Source organism: Vipera berus, assembly GCF_964194415.1.
Source record: "Vipera berus genome assembly, chromosome: 6".
NCBI classification, from domain to species: Eukaryota; Metazoa; Chordata; class Lepidosauria; order Squamata; family Viperidae; genus Vipera; species Vipera berus.
The window spans coordinates 57,334,031-57,346,341 of NC_138208.1; the positions used below are offsets into that span (position 1 = coordinate 57,334,031).

The 12,311-nt window shown below is 33.1% G+C and overlaps 1 protein-coding gene across 3 annotated transcripts in view; it reads right to left on the bottom strand.

Annotated features, from left to right (window-relative positions):
• Nucleotides 1-901: 901 nt before the first annotated feature.
• Nucleotides 902-12,311, bottom strand: part of BLTP3B (bridge-like lipid transfer protein family member 3B) — a 66,865-nt gene continuing 55,455 nt past the window's right edge. For 2 of the 3 annotated variants that reach the window (XM_081331045.1, XM_081331046.1), the window contains 3 exons: nt 9,019-9,127; nt 5,230-5,402; nt 902-3,714 (listed from right to left, as the gene is read on the bottom strand). In XM_081331045.1, coding sequence (XP_081187171.1) covers nt 3,589-3,714; nt 5,230-5,402; nt 9,019-9,127 — 408 coding nt within the window. In that variant the 3' untranslated portion in view covers nt 902-3,588. The remainder of the gene's footprint in view (nt 3,715-5,229; nt 5,403-9,018; nt 9,128-12,311) is intronic. The other variant, XR_014026892.1, reaches the window with a different exon arrangement.

Here is a 12,311-nt window from a genome sequence, read left to right on the forward strand (position 1 = left end):
TTCTATCAGCGATGTGCATGTGACACCTGTAATATGGCTCTACGTGTATAAGGAAAGGTATGCAGATTGCTGCAAACATAGCCTGCCTTGTAACTTTGGACACTGCAGAACAATTCGTGCAGAACTGGCATCTGGATCCATTCCTGTAGCTGCATCATTGTAATCTGATGTGATGCTGTTCCTGCTGCTTAACAATTTAACTTGGATGACAATCTATAAGCAACTGTGATTGACCACTAAACCATACCTACTTATAAATCATTATGCAAGTTAAGGCCTATGAAAAGGAATACCATCTAGAATGGGCTCCTAATAAGTGGCATTCTGTTTTGTTGTATTGTGAATTTGATGTGGTATAGAAGGCCTGTTGATCTATTTATTGCAAAATTTCCCTAGGTATTTGATACATGCTTGAGTTACACTCATCATGTCTTTATCTGATGGGTCTGAAGAGATGAACATTGTTACTTGATATAAGTAATGAATTTCTGGTGTATTCTGAATGGAAGCAGAAAAGTGCATCCATGCATGCATGCATGTATTGGGCAATTCCTGTACAATCTCTCTCTCTCTCTCTCTCTGTGTGTGTGTCTATATGTGTGTGTTTGTGTGTGTATATGTGTGTGTGTATACTAAAAGCAATGGAATTCTATTCAATTGATTTTGGAAATTAAATACATAAACTGTAGCAGAGAACAGGGAGGTCCAAGTTTATGGTTGTATAGTACATGAAAAGTAACTTGAAAAATTTAAAAGTTGTCTCAACACTAGAAATAAGAATATGTACAATTCAAAATAATATGTGGAATGTGCTTCAGACCACTATGCAATTTATTAAAACATACCTTTCTCTTTTTTAGGTTTTCACACAAGCTGAAAAAAGATGCAGCCACATTAAGGATCTCATTAAATACATATTGCTTTAATTATATGATTCATTTCAGCAGCATTTCTTTTTCAGGCATGTAATAAAACCTGAAAAAATGCATGTTGCAATAAATAACAAAAAGATGATATGATCATGCAAAGTCCAGTCCACGTCTTCTATACCAGTTGGGAAGCATGAAGTAAGAGGCCTTAATTCACTCATAGGAATCTGCTAATACAATTTTTAATGTTAGAATTTGAAGGATTATTTTCCACAGCACCAATAACTGTTTTTTAAAAAACCGAAACAGAAAATGAAACTATAATTTAACATGACAATTCTTTGCTTTAAAATTTATTACCTCAAAAATCTTTTTCTTATAAAGAAGAGCAAAGTGTATAAAAGAGTAGCACTTCTAATGTTAGGTGGAAAAGACCTTGGGTGACTGGGTGAAGAGCTGCTGCCTAGAGAACAATTAGATAAGAAAGAGTATAGCCCCTACTGTAAAGTGGGTGGAGCAAGAAGCTCAGAAGGGAATCCCCTTGGGCTATAAAAGTGACAATGGGAGAATTGTACTTTCACTTTTTTACAAGTTTCTGTTCATGTAGCTTTACAGTAAAGTCTAATTAGTTGATCCGGTTGTGTTTCCTGTCTGGTCCACCTGGTAAGGCTGACAGCACTGGATTTGTTCAGTTAATTCAAACAAACACAAAGCCACATTCTATTATCTTTTGACAAAGCCATTGCTATGATATCATAGTATGACAAGCATGAAATAAGAGGACAACAGTATGAGTTTCAAGCAATTTTCATCTTACAGTGCTTATACATCTTACAGTGGTGCTGAACAAGTGGTACTTAGAACCAGTCCTCAAAGTTCCAGCCTCTGCAGTGTTCCCACAGTCGTGTCATTTGATCTGGTTGCTCAGCTTCTTTGCTGGCTTTTTACAAGCAAAGTGAACGGGAAAGCCGCCAAGTCACAAATAACAACCATGTGACATTGTGGAATTTGCTTAACCTTGGCAACTGGAAGTTCCCGAACTGCCATCTCCAAGTGGTACAGTCACAACACACTTTATAACTGCATTATTTAGCCTTAGAAATTCTAGTCCCAATTGTTATCATTAACCAAGGACTACCTGTATATATTTATTTTGTAATATAATTCTATATATGCCTACTCAGAAATAAAACTGCAGGAAGCTTAATGAATCTTTATACCAAATTAAATGGTTAGTGTAGTCTTTTAAAATGGACTGTACATAAACAACCTGCACAAAAATAATTTGGAAAATAACTTACTATTTTAATCAATTGGATTTAACAACCATGTATTTAGTCAAGTATTTTGCAGATTCAACTTAGTTATATAACTTTTGTTTCTGATAAACTAATTAAGCTGACAGGAAAAAAGCATTGAGCAATGGTGAGATACTATTTAGAAGAAATAGATAAATGAACTGATGATTTCAATTGAAAGGAATAGGAGATGGGAAATACACTGATCTCCATAAAATTAAGACTATTATGTTTTAAAATAAAAGCATACATAATTGTTTCACATAATTCGGACATCTTGATTTGTCATCTTTTTGCAGAATTTTCAATTATTTTCATCTAATAAATATGAATTACATCAGGTAAGCTTTGATTAAAATAATTTCAATTCAAATTATTTTTTTTATTTCCAATTCAGTAACTTAATCACCAGATTTTAATTGTTTGGTCTCTTATTTTTACTTTAAAAAAGAAACTAATCATTTCCTGAATTATTTTACAGTTCAAGTATAGCAAATACATACCTTTCAAAATGTTTTCAAGATCAAGAAAGATCATCGAATAGCCTACATACCATTACTATCCTGATAAGTGTTCTATCAGAGATTTAGTTGTTCTTTTAAAAATTTAAGAATCTTTTGCACAGGTTTGTATACTTTACTTATTTACAGCAATTTGTAAACTGAAAATTTAAAGTTTAATTTTTACACATAATTGTGATATAAAATGCAACTTTACATTTTGTTAAATTGTTACAAGTTTGAATAATTATATAACTGCTTTCAAGCAGCGATGTTAATTTACAAAAGAACATTCAACTGTTAAAAATTTAAAAGTTTCTAAGAATGGCTGAGCTTGTCAAAGCAAAAAAATGACTAATGATCCTCAAAAAGAGCTCAGATCTAACAACCTATTGTTCTGTGAGCTAATAAGAAATCATTGTCCAACTGATTGTGCAATTTCCAATTTTCCCCAACATATATTACCATATTATCCTTTCCGATGCTGAAGTTATGAATTTTGAGAGTTGAAGGTGGTAATCTTTAAGCACATCCTGTTGGTGTTTGAACTATTTCTGCATGACTATTACACATTTTCATAATGGACCATTTTATGTGTAGTGCAAATTTAATGTCCCTTGAACAATCCTTTTGTTGTAATAAAGATTTTTTATCTTCACAAATGAAGATGAAGTTATCCTATCAGTGACAAAGGAATATTTTATTCATGTACCAGTTATTTCACAAGTTAATGATGTATAATAGCAATTGTTCTTCCTCACATCACTGCAACTTAGAGTTTAAAAAGAAAAAAAATCTAATTTTTCTTATCCCTTTTTACAAGTGAATTTTCTGCAGAAATGTTGCTCTGAGTTCAGGTCTATAAACAAAAACTAATATAAAATGTGTCCTTTCTTGTTTCAAACTAATATATACGATCTGCTAACATTTTTCATTATTCATTTTTTTAATATGGTGAAGCAAGGTATCTTTTTCCAAATGAGCTTCAGCAAGGGCCATCTTGGCTTTGGCTAATTCCTGTTTTAAACATTCATTTTCTTCAATAAGCTGTAATAAATAAATAAATAAATAAATAAATAAATAAATAAATAAATAAATAAATAAATAAATAAAAAAATCATATCAATCAATAAATCATTTTAACATTGAGATGCCAAATTAAGTTTGATAAGGTCATAGCCTTATAAACAAAGTATACATTATAGCATGGGTGTCAAACTCACAACATCACATGATGTGTCACGATGTATCGAGTTTTTTTCCATTGACAGCAATGGGGTGGGTGGGGTTTTGCCATGATGCATCTGGCCTGCGGGCTGGCAGTTTGACACCCCTGCATTATATGAAATAATTCTGTGCTTCCCATTTGTTTTTTGTTTCTTTCTTTTTTGGTTGTCTTTTTCAGTGCTTTACAATACACTTTGAGCACTTTCTAATATCAATTTTTTTAAAAAAAAACCTCCTTATTTTCTAGACTGATAAAATGTAGTTTTGTATGACATTTTCAGTTCAGACTACTAGTCTCCAATACAATTCTGATCTTTATCATTACTTATAACTGGATGTAAATTACTCATCTATCTTCATTAATTTAACAACAGAAGACGCTGATAGTGCTGCAAATTAACATAAAAAAACATAAAAACCACTTGTAAGACATGTAAAAAAGTCATGTCAGCATGTTTGTGAAGGATAGAATAGATCTGCCAGAAACCATTTAAGGCACTGCTGCCTGTTATGATTAAGCTTCAACTCAACATTCCTTTTTGCAGGATAAGTATACTGCATATGTATAAACATGTTAAGCAGGAACCATCAGCTGACCACTGTTTACGTTATGACTTCCGTTAACAGAAAAACATATTGAATTAAACTTAGTATTGAGAAAAAAAGTATTCTACTGCAAGGCTTTAAAAATACCATGGCTGAGTTTACATGTTATAAATCTACTGTTTTGCTTTGAGCCATGGTTCGTTATTTATTGTTACATATTAACTTAATTTTTTAAAATTTCTGTGAATGCATTTTAAAAAGCAATTTATTTTATGTGACATATTAAAATTATATCTATCTTTTTCATACATGTATATACAGTACTTTCTCAGCTATTTAAATTATATATTAGTAATTTTCTTATCCATTAATTATGAATGGGCTACATTTGTCAATTTCTAATTATAAATTTCTATCCACTAATTTTTAACTTACATTCATTATTTAATTTCCTTAAAGTGTACATAATTTACAGTTATGCATATAATTAAAGTATACTTGTTATCTGATTATTTCCATTAAGGTGTTTCAATTTCCCCCCATAAATAGGAGGTCATCCTCTTATGTAACAAAAAAGCTTTTTGTTTATTGAGTAGAGTATTTATAATCTTGGGCTCTAAACAATGTATTCTGCACTCTTAAAATACTTGAGGAAAACCAGATTTGGCTTCCAGTTTCCTTCAAAGAGTATTTATATTTTTACAATATAAAATCTTTAACTGCCATTATAAAACCAATTTTACAAAAAGAAAGAAAGAAAACAAAAATATATAGTAGATTTTTCATTACCTGTTCTTTGATTACTATAGGTAAAGTCATAAATTCTTGGGAAGTGTTAATTTCTGGAGATGTTTGTGTACACTGGGAGCGGAAATTTTTTTTCTTGTGTGTATCAGCTTCATCAACCTGATTGCCTATTCTGCTTTGTGTCTTTGGTGCATCGCTACTAACTGTTTGGTGGTCTGTTAAGACAAATCAGAGAATTAAGAGGATTATACAAAGATACTGATATCAATAACTCAGTAAAATGCATCACATCAATATGAACTATATCAAGCAGAAATTGATAAATATATGACACAAAATATTTTCAATGCTGTCTTACCAATATTGCTGTTAAACGCATATAACATGAAAAAAAATATCAAATAAAGTAGTAAGAGCTGGGATCAAACTTATTTTTCAAAACATACAATATTATTAAAAGTATTTTAAAAGGAAAGAAATATTCCCCCCAAATCTACCTTTTAAAACTGTATTCTAATCCTGGACCCTTTTCTTAATATAGGTAGTCTAAATGGACTGTTACTTCTCATAGATTTAAACGGATGAATTATGTAGATATTTTTACATTGAAATGATTTTAAACTTCTGAACATTATTCAAAGTGCATTTTATTTGAATATATTCTCAAAAAACCCAAATATATTAATGACGTACATTAATTTGACAAAGTCATACATTTGTCTGTTTCACCTAGATGTATTAGGTTTTCAGGATAATTAGGTCTGAAATTAACAGAACCAAATTTAAATTCTCCAATTAGGTATTTATAATAATTTGTAAGCTATCTAATAACAGTTTATGGGTATTCTGAATAACAGTTTATGGGTATTCAGTGCTCTGCAAAAAACAACCCCCCCGACTGTGTAATTGGGAAAAAATAAAAGTTGCTTCCATTTTTTTAAAAATATGGAAATAAGAGGGCAAGAATGCAAATGAGAAATTTAACTTCTACTTATAAGAAAAAATGTCACCATACATTTTCATTGCATTGTTTTGGATAAGAGATACTCAGTTTTGTATACAGTAATGTTTTGCTTATTCTATTTTATGCTTTTTATTAAATCTAGCACTAAAATAAAAAAAAAATCAAAAGCCAATGGCTCCCCTTCAGTAATTGGTTTAAAGCTGCCAAGCTTCACTCCACTTGATGGTTTTTATCCCTGCAAAAATTTTAAATTATCACTTTACAGTCATTGGAAATCAAAAGCCAAATATTGCTTCATATTTAGTGCCAAATTGGACTATATTATATGCTTTTTCAATTGATTTAAAGCAATCATTTTTTAAACTCTTGAATCAGGCTCTGAATCTGATCTTATGTACATGTAAAACTTCCACAGATTCAGTATATGTACATTAATAGAAGTTTAACCAAATTTAAGCAAGAATGGTTCCAATAGATACAATGTATCACATAGCACATAAAATATCATTGATTTTAGTCTGGCTTCTAAGGTGGCTTAAAATGATAAATTTGTTAAATTAGCAGATATACAAAATAGGGGAAGTTAGGAACCCAATAGTTCTTTTTCCTTATTTTAAATTACTTCTTTGCATTTTTCTTGTTAAATTGATTTTTGCTTGTACTTTTTTTTATTAACATACTATGTGGTTGTGTGTATGTGCACGCACATATTTGAATAAAGCAATTATACACTGGAGATTTCCATACTAACTAGCTCAAGATCAAAATCCTTTATTACATAACAAATACTTTGATGTAATCCGTAACAGGTTTTTTCCTCATATATTCAAATTTGTATGAAAAAGTCAAGTAATTTTATGCTTGCAATACCAATATTCTAAATTGTAATTAACACTGATAAAGTATTAGAAAGTAAAGATAAAAAATATTCTAAGTTATCTAAATGATAGAATGTCAGTTTTAATTAATACTATACAAGTATTATACAAACAATATAATGTACTAAGATTTACAGTAATATAATAAACAATTCAGTAATGCTGTCTTTGCCAGATGATGTTGACAGAAACATGGGAACTGGAACTGCATTCTTCTAAAGTTACTAGTTATTGTAATGCAATTTAATTTGATTTCTTAAAGTAAATTCAGCTGTGTTCAATGGGAATTATATTAAGAAAACTTTAACATAGGTTGAAAATATTTGGACAAATAATCAGTAGAGAACTACACTTATTTGTTCAACTGGCAGTTATTCATTAAATATTATTGTTAACACATTTATTGAATAAATAGAGATAACTTATGAAGTTCAGAAGAATCATGAAGTATTTAGTAATGAGATTTTGTTCCACTTATTAAAATGTGTTGTTAGGAGAAAGTACAATAACAATGCTTCACTTCAGTAATGTGATTTGCCTTATTTCTAACCAGTTTGGGATTAAAATTAACAAATAGTAAATGATTAATGTATGGATTAATGAAAGCTAAGATTTATCAGTAATTTTTTCTTGACATTTACAGGTAAACCTTGCTTAACAATTACTTGTTTAGTGACCCTTCAAACTGAATGAATGGTAGTTACCAACAGTTCTCAAAGTTACAGTCGTGGTAGGTGATCAAAATTTGGGTGTTTGGCAACCGGCCCACATTTAAGACTGCAGCATATACTTCTTCCCCACTCTGCCCTCTGGGCTGCCATACACTCTGCCACTAGCTACTTGTACTGCCCCTCATCCCCAGCTGACCTCTGCCATCTTCTTCCTCCCACTCTGGCCATCATCCAGGCACTGGATGAGGCCGCAGCCCCAGGACATGCTCACCAAGTGAAGGAGGACAATGGAGCCTTGTTTGCCAAAGGGAGCTTGCCAGGTCTGGCTAGAAAGAGGTAGTGGAACAGAGCTGGCAGTTCACAGAGGACTGGAGAAATGTCAAGTCCTCGCTTAATGACAGCAACTAAACTACTGGAATTGCTGTTGCTAAGCAGCATTATCACCTGATAATTTGCCTAATAACTGCTTCACTTAGCAATGGAAATTTTGCTTCCAATTAAATTTAAGTGAGGATTATCTCTACAGGTAGTCCTCAACTTACAACCATTCATTTAATGACCATTCACCGCCCTGAGTCCTTGGGGAGAAGGGCGGTATACAAATCAAATAAATAAATAAATAAATAAATTTGAAGTTACAACAGCACTGAAAAAAGTGACCTATAACCGTTTTTTACATTTACAACTGCTGCAGCCATCCCCATGGTCACGTGATCAAAATTCAGATGCTTGGCAACTGGTTCATATTTATGACAGCTGCACTGACCTAGGGTCATGTGATCACCTTTTTTGATCTTATGACAACCAAAGTTGAGCAGGGGGTTGGACTAGAAGACCTTTTAGGTCCCTTTCAGCTCTATTCTGATTGATCGATTAAAGTCAGTGAGGAAGTCAGTTTTACTTAACAACCATGTTAACAACTGCAGAGATTCACTTAACAATTGTGGCATAAAAGATCGTAAAGTGGGGCAAAACCCATTTAACAACTGTCTCATTTAGCAACAGAAATGTCAAGCTCAATTGTGGTCATAGGTTTGAGGACTATCTGTATATTTTAATATTTTAAAACACTTAATGATTGACTCTCGTTGTACATCTTTTTAAAAAAATAGCCAAAAATGTAAAATGAACCATGGACAGAACTTATAGAATTTAGTTTGAAATATAAAAAATAGCTCTGTTTGCTTTTTCCCCTTGCTTATTACTACTATGAAAATGTTAAGATTTAATAACATCTTGCAGATTTTAATCAATTTTTCAGAACATTTACTTTGAATGTTGCCAGTATTTTATCTGGGGAAGGGAAGAAAAGATCTACCTGTAATGTAAAATGAGCCATCATCTTTCCTCTCTATCATAAGCAGATCAATATGCACAGTTACTGGAACTGATTCAGGAGCAGACAAACTATCACGAGGACTATCATCCTAGAATACAAAAGATATAAAAACCATTAACTTGTGCTAAGGCTAAATTCTGCATGCAGACGTATTTTCTGGCAATAAAGTAAATTTCAGGTAACAAGGTAAGTAAGAACTTGTAATCATGTAGGAACTGTATCTGTATCTGTACTGAATTGAATTGAATACTTTATTTGGCCAAGTGTGATTAGATGCACAAGGAATTTACAGAAGCACTCAGTGTACATGCAAAGCAGCAGAATAATAATTACACCAATAAAAGGAGAGTAAAGAAGATAATAAGAAGGATAAATAATAATAGTACAGCCTATATAGTAGATATCCCGAGTGCCGCGTAACAGAGTGAGCGCCTGTTACTCGTCCCAGCTTCTGCCAACCTAGCAGTTCAAAAGCACGTAAAAATGCAAGTAGAAAAATAGGAACCACTACGGTGGGAAGGTAACAGCGTTCCGTGCGCCTCTGGCGTCTAGTCATGCCGGCCACATGACCACGGAGACGTCCTCAGACAAGCGCTGGCTCTTCGGCTTTGAAACGGAGATGAGCACCAGCCCCTAGAGTTGGAAACGACTAGCACACATGTGCGGAGGAACCTTTACCTTTACTATATAGCAGATATACAGTATCTACTATAGATATAGCTGTATCTATCTATCTGTCTAGCTAGCTATTATCTATCTATTGAGAGTGAGTTCTGGACTAGGTTAAATGGCTACATCATGAAGCCTTCCGGTCTGATGCTATGACAAGATGGGTGGAAGAAACCAGGGCTCCCCCTTCTTAGCCCGATTTTGTTCGGTCCAGCGACCCCAAGGGGTTGGAAAGTTGCCCTGAAGGGGCAACGAAGAAGAAGGGAAGCTTTGGGAGTTTGGACCAGATTGCGGTCGGTCCAAACAAACCGAAAAACCTCTTCAAAAGGATGGAAGAAAGGCGCCTTGTAAGCAGAGGCAGTCCAAGTCATCATCAGCTGGAAAAAAAAAGCAAGGAGCTGCCGTGTGCCACAGAAGAGCTGATTGTCAACAACGTGCTGAAACTGGGTGAGACTGTTTTTATTCCTCTTCCTTATGGACTTGGAAAGAGTGATCCCCTGACTGGAAAAAACTTCCAAAGTAAAGACCCCAGAAAGCTAGGTGAGAACGGAGTTAAAAGCGACAAGAAACTGCAAGAGGGGGAAGGAATTTAAGGAATATAAAAGAATACTAAAAATGGAGACGGACTGACTTAAAGAAAAACTGTTTAACCCACAGGATGTGGAAAATCTTTAGATTCAATTTTCAGGGGAAATAATTTAAAGAGAACTTTAAAAGAAAACTTTATAAAAACTTTTTAAACCCAGATATAGACAATATAGTGAATAAGGACATCTAGTGGTGAAAGGACATACTACAGCAATACCAAATAATAAAAGAACTTGAAAAGTTTTTGACCTTGAAGCAACACCTGGGGTAAACAAAGTGCCTTTACATGACTTTACATGAGAAAAGACTCTCTATAATTATATCTTTTGACCCTGGATATAATCAAAACAGAAGGTGGCAAAAGGTGATCACATGACCCCGGGGACACTGCAACCGTCACTGCAACCGCCCCTGATTTTCGTTCGTTCCGCCGGGACCTGAAGACCTGGCTCTTTGAGCTTTCCGGCCAGGACTGAGGATTTTTTTAACTTATTGTAATTGGGTTTTTAATCAGAGTTATAGGGGTTTTAGATTTTAATTAAGGAAAATTTAATCTATTTTAATTGCTATTAATTTTTGTATTGTAATGTTGTTTTAATTGCCTTGTGAACCGCCCTGGGTCCTACGGGAGAAGGGCAGTATATAAGTTTAATAAATATAAATATATATAAATTACTTGGAGACAGCGGGCTTTTTACATTTTTGATCTGACTGGAGCATTTGGATTTAGCCTAAATTAGTTGGCTCATTTTTTATGGTTAGATTTTAGCCTAAGATAGTTGACTTTTTTCCTTTTTCTCTTTTATTTTGTTTTTCCTCCTTGTGGATTTGGATCTAACCTGAAGTAGTTGTCTCGTTTTATGGTTTGGATTTTAGCCTAAGATATTTGGCTTTTTTTCTTTTCCTCCTTTTTATTTTTTTTTCTCTCTGTGGATCTATAAATTTTCTTAATTGAAAAATGAGTGCACCAAATCTCACCAAACTTATGAAAAAAACTTCCTCTGCACTTTCTGTTGGAACATCTAGCCCAAGAAGCCAGGGATCTATTGAAACAATGTTCCAGTGAGAAAAAATAAACACTGCTCAAACTGAGATGCAAACCACATTAAAATTAATTCAAGAATCAATACAGAGAAATCATGAAGAGACAAAAAGTAATTTTGATAAATTAAACAAATGGTGGATATAAAGATACAATTTGAAGCTCATCAGCAAATGATTGTTAAAAAAGAACAAAGAATTCAGAGAATGGAAAATAAATCAGATGACATAGACAAAAATATGGAAACACTAATGCTAAGCACATTCATTTGTGCTTTAGATTGTAAGCCGCCCTGAGTCTTCGGAGAAGGGTGGAATATAAATGGGATTTAAAAAAAAGAAAATAAAAAATTAGAACAAGACAAACAAAGCTTAGAAGGAGCAGTGGCAGTTTTAGAAATGGAGAAAGCTGCACACTATTTAAGATTTCAAAATATTCCTGAAGACAAAGAAGAAGATATAGCAGTAGTGATTATTAATTTACTGGCAGAGGCTTTAAAAGCAGACCGAGCAGAGATACAAATGGAGATACATGAAATATTTTGAATGAATTCAAGCTATGCAAGGAAATATAAACTACCCAGAGAAGTCCATGTAAGATTTATAAAGGAAACAAGAGATGAGATACTAAGAAGAGTCAGAGATGAGCCATTACAATATAAGAATAAAGAAATTGTGGTGATAAAGCAGATCCCTAAGAGAATAAGAGACACCCGAAGACAATATCACTTCTTAACTACAAAGCTAATTGCAAAAGGTGTAAACTTCAAATGGCTGATGCCAGAAGGGATCTTAATCAACTGGAATAATACAAGATATCGACTGGCCTCAGTTTGGAAGGCACAAGATTTTGATGAAAGAAATCAAGCATTTCTAAATGAAAGACTACAACGTCAACAACAGGAGAGAAAAGATCAGAAGCAAACAGAAGAAAAAACTGAGGAAGCAACTATACAAACAGAAGAACAGAAAGA